Genomic DNA, 10220 nt, shown 5'->3' with positions numbered 1-10220 from the left:
CTCAGTTTAATTGTATTGTCTGTTAGTTGGATTACCTAGTGGGTTGAGTTAGGTGCCATCACGATCAGTATTTTTCGGGTCGTGACATTCCACTATAATCAATTGCAGTTATTACTGAGGTATGCATCTAAATATTTGTTGTACTTATTTCATATATGTTATTCGGACTCTCCAAAAATTTCATCTAAAAGGAGTGCATTTTTGGAAACAGATGCGGTGCGACAGCATTTTTAGATCTTCCGAGCAACATAGGTTTTCATCAAACAAGAAGCTAGTTACTCAGGATCAGTTGGAAAGAAACAGAAACAAAGCAACCTGAGTTGAACAACCGTTAATTCTAAATCAAAACATACAAGTAAGTTGCTAGCAAACATATACAATACAAACAACAAAAAGAAAATTTAAAAGAGAAAAACAGAAACAGAAAATTTCACTTACACAACAAACTAAAACACAGACCAACATTAGTTATTATACAAGAACAAGTTGGCTCTCTCAATTTCCCATTAAGGCCTTCTTCTCTGAGCTCTCTTCTTTGGTCTTCTCTTCTTGTTGGGAATAATGCCTTCAAAAAATTCCACAAACCATTTAGGCTTACCAGCTTTAAACATGAAGCTCCACACGACAGTTCCAACAACAAGTCCACAACTGTAGCCTATGACAACTGATTCCCACGTAAATCCACTTGCAAAATATGACTCGTCCTCTTCTTCTTCTTCGGACTCAAATGGTTGAGGAACACGCGATGGATCAGTCGTTCCACATTGCTTTGATAAAGGAGGACCGCAGAACTCAAGGTTGCCAACGTAAATCCACTTGCAAAATGTGTTGAATTGTAGACCTTGAGGAATCGGTCCAACAAGACGATTCTGGGAGAGGTTTAAGACTGCCAGAAAGTTTTGTCTTGTCAATTCCCTTGGGATATTTCCTGTGAGTCGATTCCAAGAGAGATCTAACGCTTCAAGCATATTCAATTGCACCAGTTCCTTTGGAATATCACCTCTGAGATTGTTATGGGATAAATTGAGTAGCCAAAGTGAGCCAAGATCCTTTAGTGTTTTCGGAATTAGACCTTCAAAATGGTTGCTTGATAGATCAATGACCGTCATAATTGTAGTGATTCTTTCTAGCTCAATATCCTGGCCTTTTATCACCAACCTCACTGAATCCCTATACATTATGTCATATATGCCAACATTATGTAGTTCCATATAGTTGATCTCGCCTTTGTCTGATCCATCTAATTTGGTCATTGATATGAAGTTGTCAAATAGTTTTGCATGCAGTGAGCCACTGAATTCGTTTAGAGAAAGATCGAAAATCCTCAACATGGGAAAGCAAAACTTAGTTTGGCAAGGACTTAAAGATCCATGGAACCTGTTCGACTTAAATATAAGGACTTGCAACATTTGAAGAGTTCCTAACCAAGCTGGAAATGTGTCATTTATAGCGTTATTCCCCACATCAAGGACCTCTAAACGATGACAATTGAGCAACGACATAGGGACATGTCCTTCAAATTGATTACTGTTCAAGATAATGGTCGTCAATGAAGTGCTCTGAGTACACAATGGTGGAAGACTCCCACTGAAATTATTCTTTTGCAAATCCAACACCAATAGCTCAGCCATGCTGCCAAAGCAATTTGGAATTGATTCGCTGAAGTTGTTGCGTGATAAATCCAAAAATTCAAGGATACTAAGGTTACAAATGGATGAAGGTATTGGACCCTGCAGGAAGTTGAACTTAAAATCAAGAATCCTTAGATCATATTGATGAAGTTGTTCTAGGTGGCCTGTAAGTGAATTAAGTGAAACGTTGAGGTATTGCAACGAGTCCCATCTCATGCGGCTAAACCAGTTAGGGATTGGGCCATGAATCTTATTGTTAGAAAGATCCAAGATCTGAAGTTTCTTTAAATTTCTCAACAAGTATGGGAAATCCTTCAGTTCACAAGATGATAAGAGCAAAACTCTTAGACTTGGGAAAGCGATTTTGCTACTCTTCCATGATAGCGGATTTTAGGAAAGATCTAAATAATCAAGTCTTTGCATGGTCATAAAGATTTCTATTCCTACATTGTCAGTGATGTGATATGATGAAAGGTCAAGATTGAATAGGTTTACGAGATTTTCAAGTGATGGAAGAACAGGACCGCTGAGTTGATTATGACTTAAATCCAATACCTTTACTGCTGGGTTCGTCTTCAGCTTATCAGCAACATCTAGTCCACTGAATCGATTATGATCGAGCTTCAAATGTTCATAGGACGGGATGTTAAAAACCCAAGATGGTATTTTGCCATTCAGTGAGTTGTGAGACAAATCCATATAAGCTAGCTTTTGGTAGAAGAAAAAAGCTTTCGGTAAAAACACCTAGTAAATTGGTTGCTTCATGATCCACGTACCTTAAGGAGGACGACATATTCCTTAAGGACAAGCAGATGGGGTCATCATACCGACGCTCTCTGATGCGCTGATACAAGGAAGACCGAGAGACTGTGCAAGCTAGAACACAACTGGGCTCCGAAACATCTAACCTCACAAACCTTAAGGAGGACGACATGTTCATAGGTATCGGAGATGAGATGTTGACACCAGAGAGAGAAACTACCTCCAGATTTGTCAAGTTCTTAAGCAGTGTTTCAAATGTTTTCTGATCAATTTCACACCAAGAAAAAGAAAGATCAAGTGAAACCAAATTCGATAGGTATGAGATTTCTGCTGGGATTTTACTAGTAAACGAAGAGTCAGAAAGGTTGAGCTGCCTCAAATCTGTCAAGCGGCCAATGTCACTTGGAATTACAGACCAATTGAAGAAATTGAAAGCAAGGTTTAGTGTCTGAAGATGATGAAGTTGAAAAAGGCTGCTGTTCTGATGTATAGTTCCATTTAGCTTACTACAGCTAAGATCCAGGCCGATAACGTGCCCTGTTAACATGTCACAAGTAACTTATTTATGATATAGGGTGTTCAGTATATGTTATATACCTTGAAAACGTAATATTTTACCTGTATATATAGTATAATTTTTCGACGGTCAACTGACCACCCTTATGACTACGTGGCTTCGCCACTGAGTACAGCAATCTGTGGAAAGAAGTTTGGACTCCATCACATAACCAACTAGACTCGTTGTATATTTCAAAGGGTTGCTTGAACTGGAGCAAAGCAAAAGCTTCACTAGGAGAGCAAAGATGATGCACAAGGGAAGAAGAAGAACAACTTTTACTTAGCAACACAAAACAGACAAGTGAATAAAAGAAAAAGATACGTCCCATTTTTTTTCTTGTTTATTTTCAGCAAATAACAGAATGTTCTTGCAAATTCAATTATCATTATCCCTCTATATATATATATATATATATATATATATATATATATATATATATATATATATATATAGTTAGTTAGTTAGTTGCACTCATGAGTTAAAGTGTCTATTTCCGCGGCTCGAACCCGTGACCTCCTAGTCACATGATAGTAACTTTACCCGTTACGCCAGGGCTCCCCTTTATGAGTTATATCACTAACACTCTAATAGAATCTTTTTTGCAAATAAGTGGGTCCATGTAGAAGTGGAGCCATGGTTTCAATTTTATGAGTTCTAAATTTTAGAATAACAATTTTAAGATCTACTAACTGAGTTCTAAATTTAATATTTATGTATTTAATGAATTTTTTAAATATAAATATACTGTTTGAATAAAATATATTGGGTTTGGCCTGTTAGAAAAATAATAATTGAAAACGAAATTGAAGAAGGCTTGAGGCGTGAGAACAACTTTCCTTAAAGAAAATATTGCCCGTATACAAATTGGGAAAATACAAACAATCTTCTTCACGATAAAACAAGCCAAGAATATACTTACAGATTTTTCCTATATCCACTTTGTTGGAAGAACTTCTATTTATAGAGCAATCATCGGATCAAAAAAGGATGCGTTCTTTCACAAACAGACGCATCTGTTCATTCAAATAAAATTTAAATTTAAATTTCAAATAAAACAGATTTAATTAGAAATAAATGTAAAATAAATTTATTTTAAGTCCAAGTTTTTGATATTAATATATATAATATATAATATATATGTATTTATACACATATAAAAGTATGTGTTCTAAATTAAATATATAAAAGGACAAGGACTTAAAAGGTACAGAAAGTGACCTTACACCACCGGTGTGGGATAGTGTGGGACAAGTCCCACTTTCCAACTTCAATAACAAACTATCATTCGTGGCCGAACCCGTACTTAGACTTCTAACTCCGTCACTGGGTCCGTGGACAAGCAGGAACTTCTAACAAATTTCCGAGATAGTGATGGATTTACTCGTATATTATGATGTTTTCCAACTTGTTAGTCATATTTTGTAGTTTTCCAAAAGACTTTTCAATGGATAGAGTAGATGAAATTAAACTAGGGAGATCCTATCAAATTTCCACAAGACTTTTCAATGATCCAGTGAGAGTGTAGAAATGTGATTTTTGAGAAAAATTTCTACTTCATGTACAATGGATTTCAGAAGGCAAAATACTCTAAAACCCCTCCTAAACTTGACACGGATTATTAGTTACAGCCTTAAACTATTTGTGGTCTTAATTACCCCCGTCAACTTGGCCTTTTGAGAGTCATTACCCCCTGGATGTTGATGTGGCAAAGAGTGTGGGTGCACTCACCTGCCACATGGATTTTTCCTGTTAATGTGACATTTTTTTTGAAAAATAAAATATATTTTTACCTTTTTAAATATGTTACTTCTTTAGATAATATTTTTCGAATACAATTTATTGATAAAACTTGGATAGAACTACATTATTTAGGCTAAATTTTTTATTTGGCTAAAAATAATAAAGTTTTAGTTAATCGTTTTTTGAATTTGACCTGAAAATAAAGATTTATACAATTGAAATAAATAGTCAAGACATCTAAAAAGTTATAAAGAATACATAGTATGAAATAAATTATTTTGGCTATAATTTTTTATACAACTTTAAATTATGGCGCTAAAATATTTTTTTTACAGATTTTACTTGAAAAAGTAAAAATACACAGTTGAAATAAATAGTCAGTGCATCAAAATAAAAAATAAAATTTTGCCACATCAGCGACCAGGGGGTAATGGCTCTCAATAAGCCAAACTGAGGGGGTTAATTAAGATCATGAATAGTTTAAGGTTATAACTAATAATCCGTGTCAAGTTTAGGGGGAGGGGATTTAAATGTATTTTGCCATTTCAGAACTGCAACATACAAGTACTACTACTAAAGGGGAACTACCAGTTATGTCTATTAATCATTACCTTATTACAGAAATTGGTCAATTTATAAAATATTACTAAATATTAGTCAAATATTATCAATATTAACCAATTAGCTATTCTTAGCTAAAAAGGTCAAATTTTTGCTTTTTTTTTGAGTGGGTGTTATTAGAATAGATTGAGTACATCTTAAAGAGCTTGGCTCTTAGTTTTGGGATGATTTGGTAGAGTTTTGAGATGGCCGTTTGAATTGAAAATTTGACGTTGAAGATTAACATGGAAAAATAATAATATGTGTATCTTGAAGTTAATAATCGTTTTGAGTTGAGTTGTAATTGTTGAAGTAATAGAAGTGCTGAATAAGTGGTTTGTTACATAGACAGACTAGAAAATGTGGTAAAAATAGCACGGTATAGTCAGTTTTCGGATTGGTCATTCAAAAATAGCCAGCGTTTACGAAGTCAATGAAAAATAGTCATTATTTTGCTGCAACAGAGACCGGTCTAGCATAATATACTGGAGTTCGGTGCACATGTATATGAACTCCAGCATATTATGCTGGACCGATATACTTTGCTGACTCCAGTATAATATACTGGAGATTGAAGTACCGGTGCTCCAAACTCCAATATATTATACTGGACAATTATCTAGCTATTTTTGAATTTCTCCCGAAAATGTGGCTAACAAGTTGGATGACAACAGAAGAGACAAAGACCATCACTATCTTGGAAAATTGGTAGAAGCATCAGTGGGAAAAATCTGAAGTCAAGTCTTTGCGATGAAATGGGATTTTTTTTGACTAACTGTGTCCAACGACTTCAAAATTCCACACGGTATTATTAACTAATTAAAGCAGCTCCACACATCTTGACGTTTTATAACTGTATAGATATTAGATGTAAAATTGGACTAAATTTTTTAGTGTAATACACAAATGATACACAATGTAATACACAAATCCGCTTCTACATGGACCCACTTGTTTGCAAAAAAGATTCTATTAGACTGTTAGTGATATAACTGATAAAGGGGAGTCTTGGCGTAACTAGTAAAGTTACTATCACGTGACCACTTGCCGAAATGCCCGCGCATAACGAGAACTTAGTACAATGGACTACTTTTTTTGTTAGTCATATAACTCATGAGTGCAACTAACTAACTATATATATAGAGGGATAATGATAATTGAATTTGCAAGAACATTCTGTTATTTGCTGAAAATAAACAAGAAAAAAAATGGGACGTATCTTTTTCTTTTATTCACTTGTCTGTTTTGTGTTGCTAAGTAAAAGTTGTTCTTCTTCTTCCCTTGTGCATCATCTTTGCTCTCCTAGTGAAGCTTTTGCTTTGCTCCAGTTCAAGCAACCCTTTGAAATATACAACGAGTCTAGTTGGTTATGTGATGGAGTCCAAACTTCTTTCCCGAAAACAATGTCCTGGAATGAGAGTACAGATTGCTGCAATTGGGATGGAGTTACTTGTGACATGTTAACGGGGCACGTTATCGGCCTGGATCTTAGCTGTAGTAAGCTAAATGGAACTATACATCAGAACAGCAGCCTTTTTCAACTTCATCATCTTCAGACACTAAACCTTGCTTTCAATTTCTTCAATTGGTCTGTAATTCCAAGTGACATTGGCCGTTTGACAGATTTGAGGCAGCTCAACCTTTCTGGCTCTTCGTTTAATAGTAAAATCCCAGCAGAAATCTCATACCTATCGAATTTGGTTTCACTTGATCTTTCTTTTTCTTGGTGTGAAATTGATCAGACAACATTTGAAACACTGCTTCAGAACTTGACAAATCTGGAGGTAGTTTCTCTCTCTACTGTCAACATCTCATCTCCGATACCTAGGAACATGTCGTCCTCCTTAAGGTACGTGGATCTTGAAGCAACCAATTTGCTAGGTGTTTTTACAGAAAGTTTTTTTCTTCTACCAAATTTGGAAAACCTCAAATTAGGTAACAATCATCTTAGAGGAGTTTTACCAAAGATCCAGCCGAGCAACACTCTGTTAGAATTGGATATTGCAAACACAGGCGTCTACGGTAAGCTGCCTGAATCAATTGGCACCTTCAATTCCTTGAATTATTTAAACCTCCAACGATGTAACTTCTCTGGTTCCATTCCCGATTCCCTTGGCAACCTAACCAAAATTAGGGAGTTGAATTTTGGTGGAAATCATTTCACAGGCCATATTCCTTCAACTATCTCTAAATTGATACAGCTCACAAGTTTAGATCTTTCATCTAACTCCCTTAGTGGTGACATTCCCAATGCTTTCTCTAACTTTCAAAAGCTTGTTAAATTGGATCTTTCTAAAAACATCTTCACCGGTCCATTTCCCTCTTCTATTTTAAGCTTGGGGAGTCTTCAAAGCTTAGTCTTGTCGAGTAATTCCCTATCCGGTCCATTGCCTAGCAATGCAAGCATGCTTCAAAAGCTAGCTTATATGGATTTGTCTCACAACTCACTGAATGGCAAAATACCATCTTGGGTTTTTAACATCCCGTCCTGTGAATATTTGAAGCTCGATCATAATCGATTCAGTGGACTAGATGTTGCTGATAAGCTGAAGACGAACCCAGCAGTAAAGTTATTGGATTTAAGTCATAATCAACTCAGCGGTCCTGTTCTTCCATCACTTGAAAATCTCGTAAACCTATTCAATCTTGACCTCTCATCAAATAACATCAATGACAATGTAGGAATAGAAATCTTTATGACCATGCAAAGACTTGATTATTTAGATCTTTCCAATAATCCGCTATCATGGAAGAGTAGCAAAATCGCTTTCCCAAGTCTAAGAGTTTTGCTCTTATCATCTTGTGAACTGAAGGATTTCCCATACTTGTTGAGAAATTTAAAGAAACTTCAGATCTTGGATCTTTCTAACAATAAGATTCATGGCCCAATCCCTAACTGGTTTAGCCGCATGAGATGGGACTCGTTGCAATACCTCAACGTTTCACTTAATTCACTTACAGGCCACCTAGAACAACTTCATCAATATGATCTAAGGATTCTTGATTTTAAGTTCAACTTCCTGCAGGGTCCGATACCTTCATCCATTTGTAACCTTAGTAGCCTTGAATTTTTGGATTTATCACGCAACAACTTCAGCGAATCAATTCCAAATTGCTTTGGCAGCATGGCTGAGCTATTGGTGTTGGATTTGCGAAAGAATAATTTCAGTGGGAGTCTTCCACCATTGTGTACTCAGAGCACTTCATTGACGACCATTATCTTGAACAGTAATCAATTTGAAGGACATGTCCCTATGTCGTTGCTCAATTGTCATCGTTTAGAGGTCCTTGATGTGGGGAATAACGCTATAAATGACACATTTCCAGCTTGGTTAGGAACTCTTCAAATGTTGCAAGTCCTTATATTTAAGTCGAACAGGTTCCATGGATCTTTAAGTCCTTGCCAAACTAAGTTTTGCTTTCCCATGTTGAGGATTTTCGATCTTTCTCTAAACGAATTCAGTGGCTCACTGCATGCAAAACTATTTGACAACTTCATATCAATGACCAAATTAGATGGATCAGACAAAGGCGAGATCAACTATATGGAACTACATAATGTTGGCATATATGACATAATGTATAGGGATTCAGTGAGGTTGGTGATAAAAGGCCAGGATATTGAGCTAGAAAGAATCACTACAATTATGACGGTCATTGATCTATCAAGCAACCATTTTGAAGGTCTAATTCCGAAAACACTAAAGGATCTTGGCTCACTTTGGCTACTCAATTTATCCCATAACAATCTCAGAGGTGATATTCCAAAGGAACTTGTGCAATTGAATATGCTTGAAGCGTTAGATCTCTCTTGGAATCGACTCACAGGAACTATCCCAAGGGAATTGACAAGACTAAACTTTCTGGCAGTCTTAAACCTCTCTCAGAATCGTCTTGTTGGACCGATTCCTCAAGGTCTACAATTCAACACATTTTCAAATGACTCGTACATTGGCAACCTAGATTTATGCGGTCCTCCTTTATCAAAGCAATGTGGAACGAGTGATCCATCGCGTGTTCCTCAACCATTTGAGTCCGAAGAAGAAGAAGAGGACGAGTCATATTTTGCAAGTGGATTTACGTGGGAATCAGTAGTCATAGGCTACAGTTGTGGACTTGTTGTTGGAACTGTCGTGTGGAGCTTCATGTTTAAAGCTGGTAAGCCTAAATGGTTTGTGGAATTTTTTGAAGGCATTATTCCCAACAAGAAAAGAAGGCCAAAGAAGAGAGCTCAGAGAAGAAGGCCTTAATGGGAAATTGAGAGAGCCAACTTGTTGTATAGTAACTAATGTTGGTCTGTGTTTTAGTTTGTTGTGTAAGTGAAATTTTCTGTTTCTGTTTTTCTCTTTTTAGTTTTCTGTTTGTTGTTTGTATTGTATATGTTTGCTAGCAATTTACTTGTATGTGTTAATTTAGCATTAACGATTGTTCAACTCAAGTTGCTTTGATTATGTTTCTTTCCAACTAATTTTTGAAGAGTTCGAACAACATATACAAAACAATTACAACAAATGTTTAAATGCATACCTCAGTAATAACTGCAATTGATTATAGTGGCAAAACAGCGTTAAAGGTAAAACTGAAGAATAGACTTAGAGGAAAAGGACTAATTTATAGTCAATAACACATCAGAAATTATCATGTTAGTTCCATTGTTTTTGCCAATATTAATGAATTTGGATATATAAATTGCCTATTTGAATTATGAGAAATTTTCAGAAACCGCTATTGTTTAGTGGATATTAACTTCCTATAGCTATCATATACGTATTACTTCTTATAGCTATTATTTAGTTGTTACACAATTGTATTCGCGCTGCTGTATTATTCATGAATACAATAGCAGAATTCGCCTAAAAAAAATAGGGGAATCCAGTTGTACGATTGTATTCGCGCTACTGTATTCATGAATACAGTAGCGAAATTCG

The 10220-nt window shown here is 35.8% G+C and overlaps 2 protein-coding genes across 2 annotated transcripts; one reads left to right on the top strand and one right to left on the bottom strand.

Annotated features, from left to right (window-relative positions):
• Nucleotides 1–289: 289 nt before the first annotated feature.
• Nucleotides 290–2940, bottom strand: LOC104230858 (receptor-like protein Cf-9 homolog). Its single transcript, XM_070147789.1, has 3 exons — nt 2279–2940; nt 2127–2232; nt 290–2015 (listed from the first exon to the last, which is right to left on the bottom strand). The coding sequence occupies exons 1-3, from the start codon at nt 2938–2940 to the stop codon at nt 507–509; spliced, it is 2277 nt and encodes a 758-aa protein (XP_070003890.1). The 3' UTR covers nt 290–506.
• Nucleotides 2941–6479: 3539 nt separating this feature from the next.
• Nucleotides 6480–9743, top strand: LOC104237757 (receptor-like protein Cf-9 homolog). Its single transcript, XM_009791977.2, has one exon. The coding sequence runs from the start codon at nt 6501–6503 to the stop codon at nt 9540–9542; it is 3042 nt and encodes a 1013-aa protein (XP_009790279.2). The 5' UTR covers nt 6480–6500; the 3' UTR covers nt 9543–9743.
• The last annotated feature ends 477 nt before the right edge of the window (nt 9744–10220 follow it).

This window comes from Nicotiana sylvestris, chromosome 6 (genome assembly GCF_000393655.2).
Source record: "Nicotiana sylvestris chromosome 6, ASM39365v2, whole genome shotgun sequence".
In the NCBI taxonomy this organism is placed as follows: Eukaryota; Viridiplantae; Streptophyta; class Magnoliopsida; order Solanales; family Solanaceae; genus Nicotiana; species Nicotiana sylvestris.
The sequence above is the reverse complement of the archived record's forward strand: the minus strand, read 5'-3'. Positions and strand labels throughout refer to the sequence as shown.

Bases quoted from the DNA above. Each gene is read 5' to 3' on its own strand.
- LOC104237757 (XM_009791977.2), top strand. From the start codon at position 6,501: ATGGGACGTATCTTTTTCTTTTATTCACTTGTCTGTTTTGTGTTGCTA.
- LOC104230858 (XM_070147789.1), bottom strand. From the start codon at position 2,940: ATGTTAACAGGGCACGTTATCGGCCTGGATCTTAGCTGTAGTAAGCTA. The intron at 2,233-2,278 runs ACATCCCGTCCT...TAATCGATTCAG, and splicing joins AATACCATCTTGGGTTTTTA to TGGACTAGATGTTGCTGATA. The intron at 2,016-2,126 runs GTAAACCTATTC...TCCTAAAATCCG, and splicing joins TTCCATCACTTGAAAATCTC to CTATCATGGAAGAGTAGCAA.